At 38.5% G+C, this 27171-nt stretch overlaps 2 protein-coding genes across 2 annotated transcripts in view; both read right to left on the reverse strand.

The window, feature by feature from the left end:
• Positions 1-876: 876 nt before the first annotated feature.
• On the reverse strand, positions 877-17555 carry LOC133656387 (ectonucleotide pyrophosphatase/phosphodiesterase family member 7-like). Its single transcript, XM_062057475.1, has 5 exons — positions 17297-17555; positions 12206-12351; positions 9367-9999; positions 2930-3176; positions 877-1450 (listed from the first exon to the last, which is right to left on the reverse strand). The coding sequence occupies exons 1-5, from the start codon at positions 17553-17555 to the stop codon at positions 1332-1334; spliced, it is 1404 nt and encodes a 467-aa protein (XP_061913459.1). The 3' UTR covers positions 877-1331.
• An 8990-nt stretch (positions 17556-26545) lies between these two features.
• The window catches only part of LOC133656388 (ectonucleotide pyrophosphatase/phosphodiesterase family member 7-like), a 37107-nt gene continuing 36481 nt past the window's right edge, over positions 26546-27171 (reverse strand). The window contains exons 6-7 of the mRNA XM_062057476.1: positions 26889-27012; positions 26546-26658 (exon numbers count right to left, since the gene is read on the reverse strand). Coding sequence (XP_061913460.1) covers positions 26598-26658; positions 26889-27012 — 185 coding nt within the window. The 3' untranslated portion in view covers positions 26546-26597. The remainder of the gene's footprint in view (positions 26659-26888; positions 27013-27171) is intronic.

Raw genomic sequence — 27171 nt, forward strand, 5'->3', positions numbered from 1 at the left:
TATTAATCTACTCGTTCATTTACTGTTAATATCTGCTTACTTTCTCTTTTAACATGTTCTATCTACACTTATGTTAAAATGTAATAATCACTTATTCTTCTGTTGTTTGATACTTTACATTAGTTTTGGATGATACCACAAATTTGGGTATCAATCCGATACCAAGTAGTTACAGTATCATACATTGGTCAGATTCAAAGTTCTCATGTGTCCATGGACGTATTTCCTGAGTTTATAAACATAATATGAATAAAAAAAAAACAAAAGATGTTGTGATGCCAAAAAATATTGACCCAATCATAGACGTATCGACTAGATACGCTCCTGTACTTGGTATCATTACAGTGGTTGTCAGGTGTACGTTTGTAGATCCACCAATGGCATTTGTTTACCGGTTTGGAACCGGTACTTTTTAGAGGCGGTATACTACCGAATATGATTCGTGGTACTATACTAATACCAGTACACCGTAAGACCCTAGTGTACAGTATAAAAAATATATACATACATATACATATACAAGCACATGTATTTATCTAATTATTTTTATGTAACAATGTTTTAAGCAGATACTGCTTGGACTGGCGTCGACACAAACGGTTGTCTTCCTTTCAGAGGTCTTTGTATTAATTTTCATAAATATACAATATCCTCCAAACCCTTTTGTACACTCCAAAATAGCCTTACCCTCTCACATAGTCACTCATCTAAATATGTCAAGTTCTATAAGGAGTTACCAGAGAACATCTTCAACTAAAATGGTTTGTTTTATTTCAAAATTAACAAAAATAGCAACAGCACTGTCTCATTGATCAGAATCCTGGACATATAGGAGCAGCAAGGTCAGCACAAGGAAACCAATGGCCCATCAAAAAATGCTAGGAATTGACTAAAAAAACACTTACGCGGGTTCCTCTGTACAGTAATGACTAGTAGTTATTAATAATTGACCCCAGTTCATGTATCATTTACCTCCATGTACTGTTTGGTGCACAAGTTCATTTATTCACAATATTACCTGTATGATAATAACAATCATGTCATTTTATAGAGTCCTAATTTAAAATGTATAGTAGCTGTTGTAAATGTTTCAAAATGTTCAATACGCGATTCAGAACTGAGAGAAGATGCGGTATAGATACCTACATATTAATTTGAAAGGACTTCACTTTATGGAAGACTGAAACATTGCACTACAGAGAGACACTTGATGGATTCACAGCAAACACCTTTTCTTTGACTCCCGGAAAGGCGCGTTTTTCATGTGGGTGCTGCGGCATCCAGATAAGGTTTATGCCTAAATATAATTTATATCGGACTTCCATAACACCTCATGCTTTTGTCCTTTTGTATGTGTTGTAGGAGACGGTGACGATAAACACAAGGACAAGAAACCCTGTCCCGGATATCAGTCCTATCAGCACCTCCGTTTGAGTGTTGCCCTCTGCACCTGGAAGGACAGACAAGAAAATACAGTGTAAGTAAAAAAAAATGTTGATGGGTTCATAGACTAAACACCACACAGCTTGCAACCTTTCACCATGACGATAAGATATGGATTTACAGCTGCTATATAAATTAAAGTGCTGTGTGATGTCAGGCTTGTTATAAGTTCACCGTAAGTGTTTTTGCTCGTGGTTGTTTACGTCTATGTGAGTTTCTCTGCACTGGACAGAAAGTACTGGACTGATTAAGAAATCCTTGGTTCAGGACAGAGGTGTATCAATTTCGCACATGGTGCACATTGAAAATGGCTCTCAACAAAACTCGTGGTCCGCTCCTTCAAATAAAAAAGTGTCACATTAATGAAGCCGCTCCATGCCATGCTGAAATAAAGAAATGATTCAGTTGGAACATGAAACAACTAATCTATTTCTATTCGAAACGGCACTATCATACAGCAGCTGTGTTCTGCAAAACTAAGCAAATGCAACATTCACTTCTTCTGTTTAGTACAAAATACAATTAGCGCTGCATAGACTAATCGATTAATTTGATGAGAAAAAAACTTTTGATTCATATTCTGTTGCTTCAAAAACGAATAAAAATGTATCAAATACAGACCGCATGGATCGCCGGGAACTTTAAATACACGGACATAGTTTCCGCACGGCCGCAGCAGTAGAGAGCACATGAGAGCGGTGGTGAGTGGGTGCTGTGATCTGTTTGGCAGCGCACAATTATGAGGCGCCGTTATGGACATTATTCAGAATTACCTCTTATACACACTACTGAAATGCTATCACATGCACAACTGAAATGTTTTTCTCTCACACACACTACTGAAACCATCTCATACACACTACTGAAACACTCTTCGTGTATGAGAGTGTTTCAGTAGTGTGTGAGAGAAAAACTTGTGAGAGCATTTCAGTTGTGTGTATAAGAGTGTTTCAGTAATGTGTATGAGTGTTTCAGTAGTGGGAATGAGAGTGTTTCAGTAGTGTGTGTGAGAGAAAAACATTTCAGTTGTTAATGTCAGAGCATTTCAGTAGTGTGTATTAGAGGTAATTCTGAATAATGTCCCTAACGCCCCCTCATACACAATAGACAGGTTTTTATTTAACATTTTTCTTCATGCACACATATTAAAAGTGCAATTTCAATATCAAGTGCATTTATTACAAGAATGAAGATTTTGGCAAGCAGAAAAATCTTTGTTTATTTAAACTATTTCCCCTAAAATACACATTGAGGCCATAAAGTGTTTAATCAGATTACTTGATTAATCGAACAAACTAATGGATAGATTACTCAATTACTAAAATAATCGACAGCTGCAGCCCTAAATATAATAGATGTTGTAGTTTGAGTGCGCTCCAAACACATCCAACATTTAAACTATTTTGCGCTTCCCTGTGAAGAAGACCATACTTGCTCATAGGTGTGAAGGTCATTGTGAATGGTTTGTGCTTCCTAATAAACTTACCTTCATGGTCACTTCCTGTGTTTTTCTTGGGAGTCAGCATGTGTTTGGTATTGCCCAAGTGTCCATCATTGTGCTCCGGTTGTATCCCAAGGAGATGGCACATTAGTGGGTATACGTTAACCAGGGCAAACGGATCGACAATGAGGTTTTTCTGAAAATTGGGCCCCACCGCCCTGAAAAAGGCTTTCATATCCATGACTTCATTGTCAAAGCCATGATCTCCTTTGTTGAATTGCAATGGTACAAACTGCATGGAAACAAAAATGACAAATGTTATGACAAACATTGCAGTTTTACTTGCTCTAACCAAGGGAAGATAAAACGTAGAAGCAGGAAACAACTACTGTTTTGGATCGACTAGTTAGGAAACGTAAGATTAAATTTTTTAAATTTTGACAGAATGTCAGTCAAACAATTAGTGTAGCAATAATGCATTAAAAATTACACCAATGAAACATTTTACTATTGCAGTTATCAAAAATTGTTCAGCACACGAGAGGGCGGTTATAATTTAAGGGGGAATTTAAATTTCAAAATGCTTAGTTACAGAACGACCATTAAAAGTTTTTGTATTTCAATTTATGGAGTGAAATTATGGAATGGTTTGAAGGATGAGTTAAAGCAATGTCCAAACATAAACCAGTTTAAAAAGAAGTATAAGTACATGGTATTCCAGAGGTACAGAGATGAAGAAGGGCTTTGATATTGGGTTGTTTGTATTACAGAAGAGTGTGGGGCTGCCCATTGAGGCAGTGGTGTTGTTGTGGTGGCATGATACCATTTCTATGATCACTAGTGGTAATGATGTGGCTATGTATGTGTGTAGTGTGCATATGTATGTATATATCTATGATGTATGTACAGTATATACAAGTTCATTAAGTTTGTACATTGAGTGAATAGGTAGTTCTAGCTCAGAGTAATTTATGATTTAAAGAAAATGGGTGGGATTAAATAAGTGTAAACTTCTTCTCACTCCTTTTCAAATATGTAAAAAAAAAGAAAAAAAAAAAAGAAAAAGAAAGTCCAATGCTCATTTGTTTTTGTTTTTTATTCTCCATTGTTTTCATTTTGTTATAATGGCTGTTAAGGCTATAGCACTGTATTGGATCAGGCTTGCTCTTGTTTTTATGCATATTTGAAATAAAAATATATCAATCAATCAATCAAAAAAAAAAAAAATCACATGATTGTATTTATTTATGTAAAAAAAAAAAAAAAAAAATTTTTTTTTTAAATGAAATCAACATAAAAAACACTATATACATTCTATATCAATATAGATCAATACAGCCTGCAGGGATACAGTCCGTAAGCACACATGATTGTATTTATTTATGTAAAAAAAAAAAAAAAAAAAAAAAAAAAAAAAAAAAAATACACCCCCCCCACCGGTTCGTGGGACAAATTTTCAAGCGTTGACCGGTCCGCAGCTACAAAAAGGTTGGGGACCACTACCACTGCTCTAGAGCATAAGCAGGTGAAGATCAACCCGTATCTTTTAAGTTCTTTTCTTCCTTCCTTTACAAGGAATGGACCAAAACAGTAGAGTCCGCAGTAGGTAAATGGAGGACTTGTCAGAGTTCTTTCTTTTGGGAGATACACATTTTATGGGCGCTAGAAGAGAATTTGCAGAGCTACTCAAGGGCATGGATCAAGAGCGCCAAAGAGCAGTTGGTTGTGAGTTCATTGTGAACATCCCATCAGCAAGTCATATGGGTGGAGTCTGGGAGCGTCAAATTCGGACGATTAGAAGCATCCTGACGACCATGCTTGACAAGTGGGCAAACAGACTCGACACCACAAGCTTGAAGACGCTCATGTATGAAACAATGGCCATTATCAACAGCCGACCTTTGAGTGTTGAGCATCTTAACGATCCAACAGCTCCAGAACCTCCTACACCAAACCATATTCTCACCATGAAATCTGCAGTAATACTGCCACCTCCAGGCCAGTTCTGTAAAGAGGATTTGTATCTGCACAAGAGATGGAGAAAGGTGCAGTTCTTGGCGAATGAATTCTGGCAAAGATGGAAGCGAGAATATCTGCTGAACCAACAACAGCGACAGAAATGGCACAGCCCATCAAGGAACTCACAAGTGAACGACATTGTGATTTTAAAGGACGAGTGTACCCCAAGAAATGAATGGAAGCTTGCAAGAGTAGTCGAAGCTCAGCCTGGAAGAGATGGCATGGTGCGCAAGCTGAAACTAGTGCTCAGTGAGACTTCTGTTGACAAGGGCAAACCTCACACACGACTGATTAATCTAGAAAGACCTATTCATAAAATAGTTACATTAGTAGAAGCCAATTAAGACGCACATATACAGATGCTTGAAACTGGTTTTGATAAAAAGGGAAAATCCCACATTTCAGGTCAATGAGTGATTTGGTGGGAGTGTAGCTGTTGCTGAGAGTTTGCATGCTTTAAATATGTGTCATAAATACATAAATATTGATAAATAAGTTAATGATGCAGAGTTATAAAATATTATTAAAAAATGTGTAATTGTAAAATCTCCTGAGCAAAATGTAAATGTATTGTGTTAATTGTGTTGCAAAGCGGAACTATTGTTGTGATGTTGCGACCCCACGGACAGTAAATAAGGCAGAACATGCAAGAGGGGAGGGTGCTTAAGCACGTTGTCTTCAGCTCCTCGAAAGTTTTAAGTGTATTCGACGATTTGTGTAAAACATCAAGCAAGTGATTATTAGAACCTCTTTTCGTTACAAGCAGCCAACGAGGTATTGTATTTTTGTAATTTAATTTCTTTCTGAGTGTTTCAATATTGCAGGGTGCTTCACGTCATGATGAAGGGCTGACTGTGACAACCGTCCTCCCACCCTGAGTATATCGTTTGCATCAAGGTAAGCGTTGAGCCGGTAGAGCTTGTTGCGTTTGCCGAGTTTTTCAGCTCTATTGCATTTGATTGCATTTGAGGATGTATGTGAGCCTTGATTGCCTTGGGCAACTCTATTGGTAGTTGCTGTTGCAGTTGCAGGGATTTGCTCTGTTCCTCATGCTTTATTTGAATCACTCTCCACTTTCTTTGATGAAGAACCTTTCTGAAAGTTGTCATCATGCAAGCATGTTGGATGTCTTCTTCGACAAGTATCGCACTTACTTTTGTCCTCACAGCTTCTAGAGTGATGACCGGTCTTTAGACAGCCAAAGCAAAGTTTCTCTTCTTGTACAAACTTGATGCGATCCGGGATTGTCTTTTCAGCAAACTTTATACACTTCTCCAGCTGGTGTCCAAACTTCTTGCAGAAGACACAAGAGACCGTGTTCTGTGTTGTATTTGTTGACAACGTTTTTGCCTTTATGGTTTCAGTTCTTGTCTGTCTTGGTTTCTCATTCTGTATATTCTTGAGTGCTTGTACAGAGGATATGGGGTCACATGCCAGATCAGCTTCCTTTGATAAGAAGTTCACCAACTCTTTGAAAGAAGGATATTCAGCTTTAGCTTGTCTGGTTTCCATTGCTTTACGGTTCCATCTGGACACAAGCCAGTCTGGGAGCTTTGTCAAGATCTTCTGACTTTCAGTGCAGTCATTGAGAATCTCTAATGTCTTGATATGAGGTATTGCAGCCTCACAGCTCTGGAGAAAATCTGCAAGTTCTTTCAGTTCGCATCCATCTTTGGAGCTTACTCTTGGCCACGCATGCAGCTTATCTCTGAAGGACTTCCCAATTACGTAAGGGTCTCCAAAGCGCTTCTCTAGCAGCTTCCATGCAGTGTCATATGCTCCCTCTGTGCCGATCAGGAAGAGTCCTTCAACAGCCTTCCTTGCAGCACCACTTAGATACTTTCTCAAGTAGTAGAGTTTTTCATTTTTTGGAATACATTTTCTGTCAATCAGTATCTGAAATGACAATTTCCAGTCGTTGTATTTTATGGGATCTCCCGTGAATTCTGTAGGTTCAGGTGTTGGGAGACGATTGGCACTCATGGCTTCAGCGAGAGCAGTTGCTAAATCAGGACTTTGCACCTGCGTATTTGGTGGAACTTGTGGGACTGATTGAACGTTGGGATGACTGGGATTATGACTTGGCTCTTGAGCTTGTTGAGGAATGAATGGAGGACTTGATGGATTGAGGGTTTGTGCCTTGTCGGGTTGTTTGATGTTATGTAGTAAACTAATGACTTCGGATTTGTCACTGAGTTCGTCGTACACTTTAACTCGGGCCTTAGCTGCATTCAGCTTCTTGACATCCTCTAAGCGCTCAAACTTTCGGAGCTGATTTTGCATTGACTGTTGTCTGGCTAGAGATTCAGCCTCAAATTGTGCAGCACGTAGCTTCTCTTCAGCCTCCAGTCTTTGAAGTTCAGTGACTTCCTTGTCTTGCTCTTGTAGCACTGACAAAACCTCTTTGGCCGCAGCTGCTTCGGCCACAGCATCATCTCTCTTGACTGAAAGGTTACTTAAGTGAGTGTTGTGTTCCGAACGAAGGTATAAAGATTTTAATGATGGACTTGATGAATTTAGAATGGAGCCGACATCTGGCCACTGTTCTTAATTCACTGCATCACCGTCAATGAGTTGTTGTGCTCTTTTAATCATGAACTCAGACATCGATACACATGCATCCACTTTACGTCGCACATCTGCATCAGGAGCTTGCATTTAACGGAATTCCTCATATACTGCCTTCACATCTGCACATGTGGCTTGTAGATGATCCATTGACTTGTTTAATTCTTCCTCTGAGATTTCATCACTCATCAACTCTTTGGCTACCTTTGCATTATACTTCCATTTCTCATTTTCAAGTTTGTATCTGCGATGTACGCCTTTCAATTCAATCTGGTGGAATAAACTGAAACTACACACTCTTCCTGTTGAATTATGCACTGTTTGAAACCTTTAAAGTCTTCCTATTTTACGGTTTGACTAATAATTTGCAGTTACACACATACAGTACAACAATGTCAGCAAGTGAAAATAATACTATTCATTCATACAAAGCACCGTTTGCAAAGTGATAAACCTGAGTCATTGTGAGTTCCAGAAGCACGCCTCTTCTCCCACCACTCGGCTTTGGCGGGGCTCTTTGGACACGCCCTGAAACTCGACTTGATTGACGGCCAGGTTAATCTCCGTTGCTCGCATGCGCGTATGATCCCGTGTCTCTTCTACCCGCGAAGGCAGTCGAGTTCTCACTGTAGCTCCTTTCGGTACACAGCAACACAGGAAAGTTCTTTTTTGTAAAACGGGCGTTTATTGACTCCTCCTTCTTGCTGTATACACCATCCACGCCGACACGCCAAACGCCGTGAGAACTTACAAAATACAGTACAATACAGTACATCAGACTTTGATTTCACATCAATAAACACTCAGAAAGAAATTAAATTACAAAAATACAATACCTCGTTGGCTGCTTGTAACGAAAAGAGGTTCTAATAATCACTTGCTTGATGTTTTACACAAATCGTCGAATACACTTAAAACTTTCGAGGAGCTGAAGACAACGTGCTTAAGCACCCTCCCCTCTTGCATGTTCTGCCTTATTTACTGTCCGTGGGGTCGCAACATCACAACAATAGTTCCGCTTTGCAACACAATTAACACAATACATTTACATTTTGCTCAGGAGATTTTACAATTACACATTTTTTAATAATATTTTATAACTCTGCATCATTAACTTATTTATCAATATTTATGTATTTATGACACATATTTAAAGCATGCAAACTCTCAGCAACAGCTACAAGGTTCATTTAGCCTACTAATGTGTATTTATAAACGGTTGATTTATATAGGCTAGTAAGGTAAAGTTTTGTACCTGACAAGTTTCGGCTATCTTGCTTCTGCAGCGGAAGTGTGTCATATAACACGTCACAGATGACGTCACACTAACATCACGTGACACCTCTGAGGAAGGCTGCAGAAGCAAGATAGCCGAAACTTGTCAGGTACAAAACTTTACCTTACTAGCCTATATAAATCATCCATCCATCCATCCATTTTCTACCGCTTATTCCCTTCGGGGTCGCGGGGGGCGCTGGAGCCTATCTCAGCTACAATCGGGCGGAAATCAACCGTTTATAAATGCAAGGATCTGCCAATATGTTTACTGTGGTCCAAGTTCCCCATACAACAGGATAACTCTAGTGTTTTTAGAAATTTTCTACAAAAATGTTTATCAACCAAGTTTTAAACTGTACTTTGGGGCCGATATGGTGTCATTCGCGAGCTGGATTTGGCCCACGAATAGCCTTAATGTATAGGTACTCATTATTGTCAGAGCACACACTGCTGATTGCAGGAATGGTTGCTCATATTGAACAAAAATTACAGCGCTCCACATCTGATTCGGTTTTCAGTCTAATATTTTTATATACTGTAATCCTTTGACATGCTTCAAGGTCTTAACCATCAAAATCTAAAAAATTTGAATACATGCACACTGTAAAGTCGCTCACCCCACTGATGACGTATCCAGGGTCAGACAAGAGGATGATGGGAAGAAGTCGTGGATGAGAACTGTAGTGTAGTCGTTCTGGCATGTCCTCCTTTTTGTACACATGGAGGTGAGGGTGTCCTCCCTTCAGAGCTTGATAGACTTTCTCCAGCTTCCCTTCTTTCGGAAGCAGCATTCCAACAGGCCCATAATCTAAAAGTTGGAACTGGATATCCTTGAAGCTGAAGCTCGGAATCTTAGACAAGACGATCCTCTGAATTTGTCCTTTAGGTAGGATTTTAGTCATCCCGTGGTCAGCAGTAATGATGATGTTGAGTCTGTCAGTTAAACCATGAAAATAAATCTTGTCCCGGATGTAGCCGACAGTACGATCCACTTGCTGGACCATTTTCTGGCATTCAGGGGAATCAGGTCCATATTTGTGCCCAACTAAATCTGGTTCTCCAAAGTACAAAGAGACAAAGTCCAGGTCCTGTTGGTGGAACCACTCTCCAATCACCTTATCGATGTTTAGTCTCCACTCTGTCTCGTTTCCATGATTATAGATAGGAGGTTCCACTTGCCTTACATTCACTGTTTCTCCTTTGTAGGTAGCAGCTGTGCCAGGAAAATGCAGAGACCCTGTTCTTAAACCCTAAAAGTTCAAACACAAACAACAGTGCTTGACTTGTAGTTCTTGTTTGGTTCCAAGAGCCTAAACCACACAGTACAGTTTTTTTTAGTCCAGACGTCATAGGCATTAATGGATTTTTGGATTTTATTTATTTATTTGAACCATTCTTTATTCCGGGTGGAATTATTATCAACATTTTTCACACCTGAAATTTTGTTCGGGCACCAAGAGCAGACACTCTTTGGAGGGTGAATCAATTACAATTTGCCCATAAAATGTAATTAGCCATGGTTTTGTTCCCAACAAGCTTAACAGGTTAATACATTAGAGCTCCGTGTCTCAGCAATGACTAATATTGTTCACTTCCTGTGTTAAACATGGTCATATGTTCCCATGCTCCAATAAACAAAGAATACATTTTTATTTTTATTTTTGTGTTGTTAAATAGAACAAACTAAAATGAAAGAGGAGAGTCGTGGGAAACTAAAAAATTGGAAGTACAGTGTATGGACAAATACCTTCCTTGTTGTAGGCTTATTATTGGAGGACGAAAGTGTTGTGAAATTCATCTGCAGGTGTTTCCATTCATTCAGGTAATTTTATTCTTATTATGGATGGGAATTGATAAAATTCCACTTTTGATTCACCTTAACGATTCCGGTCTTTATCGGTTATCTACGTATGAAGTCCAAGTGTCCATGAACACTCTCTAATGCGACTATTGGTCATACGCCATGTGCACTGGGGGGCGCTATTTCCTTCTAGCGCAGATAAAGGAATTCCTTTTCCGGTTGACCTATGACGACACACTAGCCATCTGCGGATTCATACAACTTGTTTTAAGTGATGTCCGCTGTAATATTGGCACAGATTACAAACATTACATCTCTAATGGCTATGTTGATGTTAAATAGCAGACAGCATCAAGAAATGAGCATAAGGCTACTACCAAGAATGTATCGGGACGGATGGAAGGAGTTTTAAATCCGAAGGAAAAGACCGTTTCTGCCCTGACTGATATCCAGATGAAGGTTGCTATTGTTCTGGACTATCTTGCCAGTTGTGCTGAAAGTGAATCAGTTGGCTTGCACAAATGCAGCGTGAAGAGATTTGTGTACGCTTTTTTATTCGCCTTTAATTTACCTGCTTCATTCTATTTAATTTAATTCGTATCTCGTTAGAGAGTCCGAATTAAGCCGGCATTCTACAGTTTCTTAGCTACCTTCTTAAATAAATCTATGGTTTTTTTTTTCTACCATCGATGCACTTTTTACACCCCGCCCCTGAGAGATCTGGTTTCCGATCGCATAATCCAGGTGTGTTAGTCCGACTTTTCAAAAACTGAACACGATCATAAATTGTAAGAGGCTGATTTCGAGTCCAACTATTTGAGAAATCGGACTAATTTAGGTCATGGACATGAACAGCTCTTAAGTGGCCATGGGGTGCCATGGTCAGTACTCCGGGGGTTCCCCAGAATTTTTTTTTGTGAAAATTATTATAGTAGAGTAATAAAATGAACTGTCTGCTGTAGAAATAAACAAAATATTACGTAACATGATTTTGTTTAAATAATATATGAGCTGAGTGCTCAAAAGTAAAACTAAGTCAAATAGTGACAAATACAAGCAAGTCAAGTTAAATAACTCCAGCCTTTGTGCCACTTTTGCGCCATGCACAGTTATGTCATGTGTCATGCATCATTAACAAAACTGTCAAATAATTCCCAGACATTGAAACCCTGGGAGCCAGTTCTATGAAACAACCGTTTTTTGATTCCCATCCCTAATTCTCAGGGCATTCAATCGATCAGTTGGTCTTAGAAAACGTTTCGCCGCTCATTAGTTCATGCTCATAGACCTAGATTGGTCAGATCTAGTATCAAATCTCAGACTAGATCTCACCAATCTAAATCTATGAGCATGAGCTGATGAAAACTACTGAAATGTAATCTAAGAAGAACTGAACAGACCAGTTTGAATATCCGGAGTATATTGAAATTCAAATGCCTCAGAGGTATAACTGTCATCATGCAGTATCTTGCAAATGTAAACTCTAAAAGTTATTTTCACTTTTTTTTTTGATGACACAAGACAAATGTGACGAACCAGCAATGGCACAAACCTACTTTCATTGAGTCTCCGGAAGAAAACCAATGGAATTCATCAGACAAAAATCCAACCTTTTGTATGAGGCATTAAAGAAACATAAACATATCTGGATGAACCTGTCTTTGTGCCGTTATCCAGATGGGTAAGCTGCCATTGTCCCAATAGGAATCGACAAACTGAGCTGCATGGTACTGCTTCTTCTCCTGAGTGGTTGTGTTGAACCAAATGTTGTGGATTACCCCGTGATTCTCTACGAAATTTCCTGGGTTGAGAAAGAGACAATAATACACAAGAAATGTGAACAGATTGCTATTTACATGAATATAAACATTAATGTATGTCTGATTTCTGCGTGAAATGTATGAATGGGTCACAGCAGCACTCTGTATTGCCCTAATAATATCCTCTGTTTCAGTCCGAGCCTGGTGCATTTAAAATGCAATATGATGGGCGATTGCAAACTGAAATGTAAACAAACAAAATGCGGGAATTGAATTATGATAAACAATAACATACAGTATTGATCTGTATTGAAAGCAGGGGTCGTTATTTAAAAATAATCTTCAAGCCAAGATATGGTCAAGGTCTCAACATTTTGTGTAGCATCACAATTTAGTGCCTTAAAGAGACCACTCAGTCTACTTTTTAGGTTGTTTTTGGTGAAAATCTTTTACAATTCCACAGTGTCCTGTTTTACATGAGACATAAAAACTTCCCAACTCAGGATTGTACCTGAGAGGCAGACACCCTCTTTTCCCAGACATTAAATGTATTGTCTAACAATTGTCAAATTGGAGCACTGCTGATATAATACGTAACATTTCCTGGGACATGGCTTGAAATATTTTTCTATTATTCACCTCTCTTTGTTCCAGAGTAGGCACAGCCTCAACATTGAAGTTAATAAACACCAGCCAGAATTACAAGTCTCATGTAGGCATGTACGTGACAAAACTCTGAGTTTAGTTTGTTTTGTTTGAAGGAATAATTTACTTATCGATCCACAGTTACCTAAAGTTTGAAAATCTTTGACCACTCATATAAAGTCAAGACAGAGTGTGTGTTGGAAAATGCCTCATTGGAAGAAGAAGTCACATCCATGGTCTTCCTTTGACCATAATAATTGAATCCATCCATGTCTATAAAGGTTCTCATTCATCCAGGTCATTGTCATCTCAGGGCATTCAATCGATCGCAACTGGATCAATTTGGTTTATCATAGAAGACTAGATACGACCAATCTAAGTCTATAAACGAACTGATGAAGCCTACTCGGATGAGCGGCAAAACGTCTTCTAAGTCAAACCAAACAGTCCACTTGCAATCAATTGAATGCCCTGAGATGAATGCATTCATGTTTGTCATTGGATTTACAGATATCAAAGACTGGAGGGAGAATCAGCTGGGAAGTTGGAAAAAAATGTCAGATGAATGGAAATGGCCATTCTTGAAGACATGGAATAATATTTACTGCTGCCATCCTGCCAGCAACTTGATGGGCCTATAATAATAATCTCTTCATCATTCAATATTAGCTCAAGTGCCTGTCACTGATGTCAGTCACTAAAAAAGGGCTCTCACGTACCTTTATAAAGTTATGAAATCATAACAATTCCAGCCATTCCACCTCTGAGATTTGATGTGTACTATAGACCATTCCAGGACTTCACCTAAGAAGTTTCATCCATATTCTATGTAGCATTTTCGAATAATAAATAATAAAAGATAAATGGGTTATACTTGTATAGCGCTTTTCTACCTTCAAGGTACTCAAAGCGCTTTGACAGTATTTCCACATTCACCCATTCACACACACATTCACACACTGATGGCAGGAGCTGCCATGCAAGGCGCTAACCAGCACCCAGCAGGAGCAAGGGTGAAGTGTCTTGCCCAAGGACACAACGGACGTGACTAGGATGGTAGAACGTGGGGATTGAACCCCAGTAACCAGCAACCCTCCGATTGCTGGCACGGCCACTCTACCAACTTCGCCACGCCATCCCCCGATTTGAGGCTAAATTAATCCAGGACAACCAATTTTTTCAGGCTTAAGCCTTTTTCTGGTTTTGAACTCTGCCAATAAGACCACTCATGTCATTACCATCAGAGAGCAATTAACAAAAAATTACCAGCGATCATTGAGCTATTCCACCTCTGGGATTTACAAACTCATGCCAGGATACCTGAAAGATAGTTGAATCCAAATCTTATTTTTTTTAAAAGAAGTACCGGTATTTTGAACTCTATAATTAGGACTACTTTCACGTCAAATATCAGAGAGCAATTTGCTGTCATTCAACCAATGCACCTCTGGATTTACTCAAGTAGAGGTACTCAAATACAGATCTTCCTGGGTGACATTTTTCTGCCTCCAAATACATCGAGTCAATGTTGATGCCAAAGAGCTCAATTTTGGTCATATCTGACCATATCACATTTTCCCAAGCCTTGTTTGCATCATTCAAAAAAGTTCAAGCTGAGTCAGATTAGACGGACACATTGATGTTTGTTTTTTAACCATTTAATTGTAGCCTTGCTTTATGTTTAGGGTCGTTATCCTGCTGAAAGGTACTGTATATCCCAGTCTTAAAGTTTTGGGCAGACTTCAGCAGGTTTCTCGACAGGATTGCCCTGTACTTTGCTCCATCCATCTTCCCATCAATCCGGACGCTCTTCCCTGTCCCTGCTGCACAAAAGCAGCTCCAGAGCATGCTGCTACCACCACCATATTTGACAGTGGGGGTGGTGTGCATGGCTTCTGGTAAACTGCAAATGGGATTTGTTATGGTTTTCTTTTTCTTCCGTAGAGACTACATTTGTGCAGTGCACGACTAATAGTCATCATGTAGAAAGATTGCCCTATCTGAGCTGAAGATTTTTGCAGTTCGTCCAAAGTCACCATGGTCCTAGTGCCTGCATGTCTAATCAGGGCCATCCTTGTTCGGGCTGTAAGTTTATTTGTACGTCCTTGTCTTGGTATGTTTGTAGTTGTGCCAAGCTTCTTCCACTTCAGGATGATGCTTTGAACAGTGCTCTGTAGGATAAGAAAAGCGTGGGAAATATTTTTGGAGCTTAAGTCTAGGTTAAACGTCTCCACAATTTTATCTCTGACCTGTCTCTTATGTTCTTTGGATTTAATGATTTTATTCTGTTTCTGATGAAGCCAGGTGGACAAGCAAGCTCGGATGTTCTGAACCCTGTCTTTGTGGCGTCAGCATTTGTGGCGAACCCAAACACCAAAAAAAGCCCCAAAACTAAATAAATAAATTGTTTTGAGATCGGTAGGTTGGAGTTCAAATCCCAGCCGAGTCATACCAAAGACTATAAAAATGGGACCCATTACCTCCCTGCTTGGCACTCAGCATCAAGGGTTGGAATTGGGGGTTAAATCACCAAAATGATTCCCGGGCGCGGCGCCGCTGCTGCCCACTGCTCCCCAAGGGGATGGGTCAAATGCAGAGGACAAATTTCACCACACCTAGTGTGTGTGTGACAATCATTGGTACTTTAACTTTAACTTTAATTTCAGAGAAAAGGCCTGCTGTGTCAAAAAAACAGTTTGGGTCTTTTCAGGCAAGCTATGAGACTTTTAGGGACATGCAATCCTTTTTAAGACTTTAACAGCCTCCCCTTTGTTTAAAAAAAAATCCCCAAATTTTACAGTAGGTTCGGACGCACGTTCTGATAACACCCTGTAACTTTGGTAACAATACATGAAATTGCAGGAGAGATAGTGGCCGAAAACCAGTCCGAGACAGTTTGGCCCATTTTGTACCCTTACTAGCCACAAAACAGGACCATTCAGGACATGTGTGTATTAGGGTTGTCTCGATGTCAATAATTTGGTACCGGCACAGGTACCAACATTTATTTGAAAGGGACCCCAGAACTTTATTGTAACACAAAATCTTATGATACATTAAACATACACTTATTTTTGCAGTCAAAGAACAATTTTAGAAGACTGGAATTTTAGCCAGTATCTGGCCAGCACTTTGGCAGATCGTCAAAGATCGAAACATGAGGATGGTGTCGCTAGCATGAAGGCTACATGGACTGCAAACAGAGAACAACAAACTTCTCTGGCTGAGTTTATCTGGGTTTACCACAGATAAATTAAACAATGCCTTTTCGAAATGGACAGTGAAGGAAGAAGAAGTTTTTCTCCTACGCGTATTCGTTTAACCTGTAATAAAGCTCACCAAGACGTTGTCAATTTTCAGATTCACCATCTTAAATTTATTTTAAAAAGTGATTGTTTGAAGCAAAAAAATACAAATCAGGAAGACACCTTGTCACTTCTGGCTCATCGCAAAATGTCTGTCTTCTCTTTCCTCCCAAGGATTGATATCTTCTTTTCCAAAGGGGGGTTGGGTTTTCTTTGTCCCCTCTGACTCCGGTTTCCATGGTTACTGTTTCTCTGCAGGCTTTTCTTGATGATTATTGCCGCTCGCAAATACCTTGCACCCTCATGTCAGGGCTTTGATGTGTGTGCCTTTATATGTGTGACTCTAAAACTAACCATTTTTAGCAGCGCCGTGATCACTCGCTAGAATACGGGCTGGTGAGGTGCTTCCTCGCCTCGATTCAAATGAAAGTTTATTCTAGATCAGATACATGCCTCTCACCTTGATAGTAGAAGGATGAGGAGGTAATCCGACGAGTTGGTATACTTTGACAGCCAATTTAAACCCGGTAATAGTGAGAACGACATGAAAAGACGCTTGGTACCACCCCCTTTTTTCCTCGCGAGGATAATGAGTCATTCTTCATCTAAACAGGACTTTAACAAGATTCTATCAGTCACATTTATTTACTATTTAGAATGCATCAAAAAAATACAAATAAATGTGTTCTTTTCTATTGTGTTATAGACAGGCAAAATTTCAAAAAAGTGCAGTTCCTCTTTAATTTACTGTACATCTGTACCGAGCTTTCAAAATGTGCACTTAGTTGTTACTTTACTAACTGTCACCAAGTTTTCAGTGAATCGATGACTTGCAGTTTAGTAAAACATTTAAAAAAACGTTTACATTTGTATCCATATATTGGGGTATTTTCTTAAGCAAATTTTATGTATGCAAGCAAATAATTAATCACACTTCGAGAGTGTGATTAATCTGGAAAAAAAATAACTTGACAGCCCTATATATATATGTAAATATATATATATATATATATGGTATTAAGAGAGTGTATTTTACCTGTTAGCAGCGAGAAGTGAGCAGGGCTAGTAATGGTGAGAAAGGGTGGTGTGACATAGATCGCTTTCACTCCATCCATGGCCATCTTATCCAGGTTGGGGGTTTCAAGATCCCGGTCATAATCCCAACGGAAGCCATCAAAAGAGATGAGCAGCAACTTGTTCCTTGGAGACCCACCTAAAGTCCCTGCTGGAGCAGCATTACAGGCTGGGCAGATAATGTGGCTTGTGATAACAAGGCAAAGGAAGGCATTTGACATTTTCAGACTAAGAATCTGCTGGTTTGAAATACATTTAGAGTCTCTCCAGGCATACGTTTAGCATGTATCTGGTTGGTATAAACCCTTAATGTGTGTTCTCTTAACGATTAAGGAGTAAACACCTTTAGGTTTGTGATGGACACACCCCTGCTGCACTATTTACCTAATCAGTCAGATAGCATATCAGTTAGCGCTCTGCAAAGACATTTTATAATTTTACAATGTAATCCACTGATATAGGGAGATAATGAAATATATACAAAAAGTTCTGAGTATAGCTATCCCTTTGTGTTGATCCCAGATGTTTTGTAAAATGGTACAGCTCTTTTTAGGATTCAAGTAATAATGGCTGTACTAAACAGATGCAGTATGATCATTGACTTGTGATAAGAGCTGCTCTTAATCTTTTCTATTATTGTTTTACCTTGTTTTCGTATGGTGTCACTGTCTACCTGGAAAATTCTATGCTTTCCATTTTATATTTTTGTTTATCATGGTGGGCACATACTTTAGCTTGTGGCGTGGCCCCAGGATGCAGAGACGGAAGCGTGCAGGTAAACACTGTTATTCCGGTTCATCTTGTGAATAATCTACAACAGAAAGTGGTTGTGCGTAGCAGGGAAAAAAAAAATGCACCATGAAACGGAAAAATCACAAATAAGAAAATGCAGAGCAAGGCATACACTTACTAGCTTGTGGAAAACAGCAAACATGCAGAATTTAACATGAAGCAAAGAAATTATTCAGCAACATCAGAACCCTCTAAGCCAGTCCTATTCAACTGGCAGCCCTCAGGCCACATCCGGCCCACCAAAGCTTTTAATTTGGCCCACCAAACATCGCCCGAATAGGATGGATGAAACCATTAAAACTAGGATTGATCAAGTATGCAGTACTCCCGCCACCCCGCAGGGGGCAACAGCGAGGCATATGTGTCACAATGAAGCAGCAGTGGGATGAGTAGAAGAAGACTACTCATTCAACCCTGAAAAAAAATCTAAATACATTGGAAAAATCTGACTTTTAACAACGACTGGAAAACAAAGTATGAATGTTCTGCCCCGAGCAAGTGCTCGAGTCATTGTTTTCTGCCGGACAATTTAAGCGACGAACATATTGATCCAGACAAGCAGCAACAACGGTAGAAATCTCAGCGTGTAAACTTCATCACCAAAGTCGGTCAAACATTTGTAAGCGATATTGTGTATATTGTATATTGTGTATATTAGTTTGTTTTTGTATTGAAATTGCTGACTTTGTGGCGTCTTTTGTATTCGTAACTCTGCAGATCAAAGCTTGTTTAATACATGTAACGCTACATTTGACCAGTAGAGGGCGATAACACTACACCTTAGGTTTAATTGTGATGAGTCACGTTCATTGTGTGCAATGTTTGATGAGGATGTTGAATAATTTCTATATGCGTAAACATTTGTAGGTTATTGTGTGACTATATTAACACTAAACCGTCTATTTTATTTATGTAAAATACATAATGGACGTTATACAATTGTAATGTTTATTTTATGCTTATATTTTCAGGCTTACAAACATGAATAAAACTGAAAAAGGAAAATAATTCAAAAGAAGGAACATCGATCCTCAACAAAACTTCTGGAGCTTTTGTTTCTTCATGCTTTTAACTATCTGCACACGCAGGAAACAAGTAGCGAGGGCAGAATAATGAATTTATTGACAGTGCAGTGTGAAAGCCGATGTGTTTACTTTGCAATTATGTATAGGCAGTCTCAAAAGAAATACAACCTGAGGAGGCACTCATTGACGAAACGTCCACATTTTGATGTCTGGCTCCTGAGCCCCCCTAGACTCTAGAAACTTCAGCCCTCCTCATTATGTAGTTGAATAGCCCTGCTCTAAGCTAAATATGGGGATACTGCATTTTAGTATTATGTCCTTCAGATCTGGAAAGATCTTATGGAAGATGTGAAACAGGCTTCAATTTTGGCAATGTTGAAATCTACGCTGCACTTTTATTTAACTGTGCATACGACTACTGAAGTATTTTATCTACACTTTTTAATTTTAATTGAATTAGGATTAATTTTATGATTACTTTACTATTTATTTATGATTCACATGCCTTCTTGTAGTTGTATGCGTCTGAAAAGCACTTTGAATTGCCTAGCATAAATAAACTTGCCTTGCCTCCTGATTGGCAAACAGGAACAGGTGAGGAGACCAGTGCTCTATCAGAAGGTGAAGTGGACACCATGCATTAAAAAAGGAATGAATACCCCGTCAGACCCTTCGTGCGTGGTGCTCCAGACTATAATTGAGATAAACTAACCCACGCATTGCAACGGTAAAACGATAGATCTAGTGCTTGTCAGGGGTGTCACCACCTCCAAAGTTATGGTACTCCCGTACACTAAAGTAATGTCCGATCATTACCTTATAGAATTTGAAGTTCTGACTTATTGTCAACAAGCTACTAATAACCACTACTTTAGCAGTCGCAACATTAATGCTGTCACAACTACGACTCTTGCTGGCCTACTGCCTTTGTTAATGACACCATTCCCAAATGATGTGGGCTCTATCGATAATCGCACTAACAACTTTAACGATGCCCTGTGCAACGTCATTGATAGCATAGCACCGTTAAAGATTAAAAAAAGGACTCAAAAGGCGTACTCCCTGGTTCACAGAAGAAACCAGAGCTCTTAAACGATCATGTAGAAAGCTGGAACGCAAATGGCATGCGACTAAACTTGAGGTTTTCCATCAAGCATGGAGTGATAGTTTAAAAAAGTATAACACGCTCTTATCTTAGCTAAAACTAATTACCACTCCAATCTCATCTGCCCCAATAAAAACGATCCTAAATATTTGTTTAATACAGTAGCATCGCTAACCCAACAAGGGACTTATTCTTCCAGTAACATTGTTACGTCTTTTCTCGATTTCTGTAGCATATTATTTTTGGGTCTCCCTATGTGTAGCATTAAAAGATTACAGTTTGTATTAAATGCGGCTGCTAGGACACGGAAGTTTGATCATATTACACCTATACTGGCTCACCTGCACTGGCTTCCTGTGCCCTTAAGGTGCGACTACAAGGTTTTTTTCACTTAAGTATAAAATACTAAAAGGTCAGTTCCATCTTATCTTGCTGATTGCATTGTACCATACAATATGTCCCGGCCAGAAATCTGAATTCTATGAACTCCGGCTTATTAGTGATTCCCAGAGCCCAAAATAGATTATTTAATCCTTTAAGCAAGGCAAAATACAACAATAGGGTCGTGTCGCAGAGAAGTGCACGTGAAACTTAAGGCCTTAACGCTTGCGAGGGCACGTGATTTTGCAATGCATTGTGGGTGCCAGGTAGAAGTTTTTGCTGGAGTTGTCACGGCCCGGGCGCACACCAGTGCGCATTTATCCGTGCGGTGCACTGGGCGCACCTCCAAGAGTGCGCCGGCGCCACTCTGACCTCAGCAAGCGGCTGCATTCAATCACCAATCAGCAATCTACACACCTGTCGCTGATTAGCTCTCCTGCCTTCTTAAGCCAGCGCAGCCTGCTATCCTGGGCCAGAACCTAGCGACCTATTCCTGTACAGTAAGGCAAAATTCTCCAAGCTATATGTATACTCTCTCTCTGTGTTTCTCCGCCTCCGTGTTTATTGGTCTTGTGTCCTCCTCGTCGTCTTCCAGCAGCATTCCTCTGTTCCTGCGTTACGAGCTGTGTCTCGTCTCCCTGTGTTCCCCTCTGGTTCTCTGGCTGCCCCTTGCAGTTTAGTAAAACATTTAAAAAAACGTTTACATTTGTATCCATATATTGGGGTATTTTCTTAAGCAAATTGTATGTATGCAAGCAAATAATTAATCACACTTCGAGAGTGTGATTAAGACCTTCCGCCTGGACACGGACTTTGATGCCTTTGTATTGCCCTCGACTTCCTGCCTGTTCACGGACCTCCGAGCCAGCCTTGCTGCCCCTCTTGGACTTCCGGCCTCTCGCTCAACACTACTGGTAACACACTACAGTTAATTTCCACACATAGTCGCACACCACACATATTCTGGATTAGTCACACTCCATTCTATTGTATATATATTTATATAAATAGATATAGAGTTAAAACGACGTCCCTGCTGTCTGTGTCGTCTTCTTCCCCTGTAAACACGTAACAGGACTTAGGTTTTGTGTACATGGCTGTACTGCTCTTGCAGTAATGTGGGAGAGAGCAACAAATCGGATTAAAATGGATCGTACAACATAAAAAAATCAAGAGACCACACCGAGACAACCTGTTGACTATACCCAAGGCTTCCTACCTCGAAAAAAAGCAAAATTTGTGAAATTGATCCAAATGCGCACGTCCAATTCACAAAAGATTTGAGTAAGATGCCGCCATTGTTAGAGCCAAACTTGTCTATATTTCATCAACGCAGTCAGTTGTTTTTTTCCGGTGAAGAATTTCAAAATGCAAAGTCCGTTAAGGCCTCCATTCAAATTGTCAAATCCAATCTACGACTTTCATCTCTTATTGTGTTTGAGATGGAGTGAGCAGGTTTCCTTGAATAAACAAGCCCATTATTACTTTTAAATACTTTGATCACTCTGCTACTGCTCCGTAAATAATACTCATTTATTTTTGTGCTTACCCCAAGACAAAAAGTAAACAGATATGTTTTTTTTCAACGTACTGTACGTTGTTTATCGCCCAGAGCTTTCTTGGCTAACGCTAAGATCTTACTAAATGCTACGTGTGTAACTGAATAAAACATGCTTTGATTCAAACTTACCAGTCTGAAAATGCCGCGAACACAAACATGTACCAGGTGATGACGTTAAATGCCTCTTATTAGCTTCATAATCCGACCTCTTTCGTTTTTGCGTTCACGCTGGAAATGAGAAAAATCTCACAAAAATCATTTTTTCCCCTGAAATGATTATGACCACAATTATGGCAGTTAATGATGCTGCACATTTCAAACTTTTTAAAGAAAAAACAACAACACTTAAGCAGAGTCTTGCATTCAGCCATGTAAATAGGCGATTCAGAGTCGAGCAAGACCCACAATGCAATGTGTTTCCACATCACACATTCAAGCGCCATCTTAACATAGCAAAATGAGTAGCAGGAACTAAGAAAATGGATAGCATGGAAAAGTTATATTAGCATAGCGTGAAACAAACATCACAGTGGCGAACAATGTACTCGAAACAAGTGAAAGGCGAGACTGGGTATATAAGGCGGCATGATTAGTGTAGACAGCAGGTGGGGACACTAATCAATGAACGAAGACAGGTGTGAAGAACAGCGCTCAAAAAGTGGCCATGCCACCTCATCGCACCTCATCGCACCTCATCGCACCTCATCGCAGGGCCATGAGGTGGCTCTTTTTTTTTTTTTTTTACACTTTTTTCTTTTTTTTATTTATTTTTTTTTTTTTACACTTTTGCAGTTATTTTAATTTAGTACTTTTTTAAAAAAAAATATTTTTATTTTATTTACATTTTTTAAAGGAACCCACTTTAGACACCCCTTTTATACTGTAGGTCAGGGGTCACCAACGCGGTGCCCGCGGGCACCTGGTCGCCCGTAAGGACCAGATGAGTCGCCCACGGGCCTGTTCTAAAAAATAAAATTAAAAAAAAAATTATTTATTTATTTATTTTATTCTGCTACCAATATTCTGGTTACCACAACATAGACAACACATCTGCAAGGGACACAGTCCCTGAAGCACACATGATTGTATAGGCTGCTGGTCCACTAACATTTTCATTAATTACTATTTTTTATGTAATTATTTTTATATTGTTTTACTTTCTTTTTTATCCAAGAAAATGTTTTTTATTTATTTATCTTATTTTATTTTATTTTTTTTAAAAAGGGCCTTATCTTCAACAGACCAGGTTGTCAATGATATTAGATTTGTTTAAAGGTTTTTTTTTAAACCAGGCCCAGTCCAGATAATGTCCAAGTCGGACTCAGCAACACACACCTTCATTCATGTACACAGAAAAAAATTAGGGAACACAACAGATTGCATATAATTTATAAACAAAATTACATTTTCAAAATAAGCATTTATGTACAGTCCAGATTATGTCCAGGTCACTCAAATTAGGGAACACAACAACAGATATCATATAATCTATAAACATAATTATACTTTCAAAATAAGCCTTTGAGGACTTCTCATCTTTTTTTCAATGTTTTTTGGCATCATTATCGTTTTCAACCATGTAACTTTCTAAAGTTAGAAAATACTGAATAAATGTTTTAAAGAAAGTAATACTAAGTGAATATCTGTTTTTGGCCTTAAAAATAAACATTTTACCGAGTACTATAATTAAATTGACTAAATCATGATTGTCAATGAACTCTCCTAAAATAACAGAAACCACATTAAGCTTCATAAACAAACCAATCCTTAAACACATTTTTTCAACTTCCACCCAAAACAAAGACACAATATGACAATACCAAAACAAATGCAGGGTGGATTCAGGCTCCTGACAACAAAATCGGCAATCATCTGACTCTGTCATATTCCATAATTTTAACATTTTCCCTGTGGGTAAGAAGTTATAAATAATTTTAATTTGAAAATAACGATTTTGCACATTGATACTGGTTTTATAGATTAGTTTGAATATGGCATCCCATGGCAACGGGCAGTCAAAAAAGTCCTCCCATTTTCCATATGTGTTGTATGGGGCAGCCTTCAAAGATTTCTTTATTAAATACAAATTATATATTTTTCTATTTATTTTAGTTCCTTTTTGCCAACTAGAATTTCTTATTAGAGGTTTACAAACTAATAATTTAGTAGTTCCATAATTAATTATTTGTTTCCATCTTTTCCCAATTACTCCAGTTAGTTGATAAAATGAAAAGCTTGAGCAAGCATCACCAACTCTAAATTCATCATACTTCATAATTTTACCATTCTCATTGATAATATCATTGACAAAAATGATTCCTCTTTCAAACATATTTTTCCAAAAGAAAGGCTTTCCATCTATTACAATATTAGAGTTCATCCATATTAACTGCTGCAAAATATCGTCTCTTTTTTCTGGCACATAAAATTGAAAACACCACTATGAGTGGATTGTTTCCTTTATGAACCCCGCCATGTTTCCCAGCAGACTCTCTGGGAGGGGATCACTTGTTAAAAAGGATACAATTTCTTTTGATACAGTACATGTTTTTTGTCCAACAGGACACTTGTGTACCACTCAATGTTTAAATACATCTTTGGAACAATTGATGCTTTTAAAGACAGACACATAGCTTCAAGGTTGAGAAGTTTCAGGCCCCCATATTCATACTCTTTGTACAAAACCTTTCTTTTAATCTTTTCTGGTTTGCCGTTCCAGACAAAATCGAAGACCCTCCGCTCATAAATCTTAAAAAAGTTTTGTGATGGAGCTGGTAATGACAAAAACAAATAAATAAATTGAGGAATAATTAACGAGTTGGCAATAGACATTTTACCATACAAGGTTAGGGATTTCCCTTTCCATAATTGCATAATTTTGTCCAGCTTTCTTAGTCGATTATCATAATTTACTGAGCCTAGATCTTCCAGATTTTCTGGGACAACGACACCAAGTATGTTAACTGGTCCATCTGTCCACAAAACAGGCACTTTGCATTCCATTCGAAAGGACGTTCCCTTTAGATTTCCGATCCTTAACATTTTACATTTATCATAATTAAGCTTAAGGCCAGATTGCTGTGAAAATATGTCCAAAAGATTAAGAAGGTTCCGCAAACAATGAGGAAAAATCTTATCTTTGTGAATCAGCCTTTTCTGACATGAACTTAATCAAGAACAAACACAGAACACGCCTCACTGATGCACATCTGCAAGACTCACTCAGAGTTGCAGTGTCAAGTTACACACCAAAGTACAACACACTAGTTAACAGCATGCAATGCCAGGCTTCCCACTAACTGACAAAGAAACAGATAACAGATTTGGTGTCCAGTTCAAAGTGTGACATGATTTAAAAAATTGAGAGTTTACTTTTGTATTTTACATGAGTTATTATTTGTACAAACATGGTGCAAAGTAATTCATGATTTGTTAAAAAATATTAGTGGCTAGCTAGTTAAAATGGGATATTGTGATTTCACAAGACTGTCTTAGAAGTGATCATTTGAAAATGTTCAATTTGAAAAATGTGCACTTAGAGAAAATATAAAAATAAAGTGTTGCATATTGATATTTATCTGTTTCTATATATATTTATTGTGAGAAATCATTAAGATGATCAGTGTTTCCACAAAGATAAATATCATTAATTATTAATAATAACAGAGTTAAAGGTACATTGAGCAAATTGGCTACTTCTGGCAATTTATTCAAGTGTGTATCTAACTGGTAGCCCTTTCGATTTAATCAGTACCCAAGAAGTAGCCCTTGGTTTCAAAAAGGTTGGTGACCCTTGCTGTAGGTGAATAATGTACAGGAATTAGATTGTCAGACTTGCAGTGTAATTCCAGACTTAGTCACTAACAAATCCAATCCAAACACATGCGGAATTATTGTACAAGTGTGCATGTAATAGAGAAAAGTCAGTGAGTGCACATTTTGAATTTGCTGTCATAAACAACCTGTGACCAGTAAAAAAAGCAACCTTTTCTCACATGGATTTAATAAAGACTGGACTTTGCGATTCAAATGAAGGATTTATTTCAAGCTTGATAAGGTTCATCTAGGTAAGACGTTGCCAAGTGGATATAAAAGAAACGCGTCGAAGTTACACAAAAGCAGAACAATGCAGGACGTATTGATCATATGTCACATGATCATGGTCAATAAACACAATTGTCTAGAGATGATTAAACCCCCCACAATGTTTTAATACTTTAAAAAAATCAAATCTCAATTGAGGCATTTAATTTAACATCCCCTATACGAACAAACCAACCAAATCAATGACTCTATGGTAAGAATTATTGATAATACCTCATGTATTTCATATAATTGGTGCAATGAAAAGGAACGGAAAGTGCCAATTTGCAATCAAGGATAATATTTTTGTGAGCTCTCAAAAACTGGTTTGCTTGTCGTGTGTGGTCTCCTTATCAGCACTGTACTTCTGTTCAAAACTGAAATAAAAGAAAACAAGCCACAGACAAATAAAATATTTGTCTGTTTGTTTGAGTGTAAACACAAAATATTTGGAATATTAACAAACAATATTAGCATTTATTGGGTGCCATGTCAATAAATCTACTGAATGCAATAAACACGTATTGTAATCAAATTTATTATGAACATGAATCTATAAAATCCAACTAATAAGAGATGGATTTTGAATTTGCTTCCCTCTTCTTACCTCTCTTCTGCTGGCCTCCTTTTCCAGAAAGTGTGGGAAGTCACTGCTATAAACACCAGTGCCAGAAACCCAGTCACTGTTGATAAACCAATCACAAGCGGTGACAAAGTATCCTGTTTTTGACCTGCAAAAAGGCAGAAGAAACACATTCACGGAGACAATAAATTATGTGAATTGGCCAGACACACAGAAACTAAGCTTTTATCTCATACAGATAAAAAGGTTGAGCTCCCCAATAAGTATGTTCACATCATTATGGTTGCCAAATCTCTGAAAAGTAAAT

This window comes from Entelurus aequoreus, linkage group LG08, assembly GCF_033978785.1.
Source record: "Entelurus aequoreus isolate RoL-2023_Sb linkage group LG08, RoL_Eaeq_v1.1, whole genome shotgun sequence".
Taxonomy (NCBI): Eukaryota; Metazoa; Chordata; class Actinopteri; order Syngnathiformes; family Syngnathidae; genus Entelurus; species Entelurus aequoreus.

Bases quoted from the DNA above. Each gene is read 5' to 3' on its own strand.
- LOC133656387 (XM_062057475.1), bottom strand. From the start codon at position 17,555: ATGTCAAATGCCTTCCTTTGCCTTGTTATCACAAGCCACATTATCTGC. The intron at 12,352-17,296 runs GTAAAATACACT...TTCTCAACCCAG, and splicing joins TCACTTCTCGCTGCTAACAG to GAAATTTCGTAGAGAATCAC. The intron at 3,177-9,366 runs GTGAGCGACTTT...GTTTCCATGCAG, and splicing joins CTGGATACGTCATCAGTGGG to TTTGTACCATTGCAATTCAA.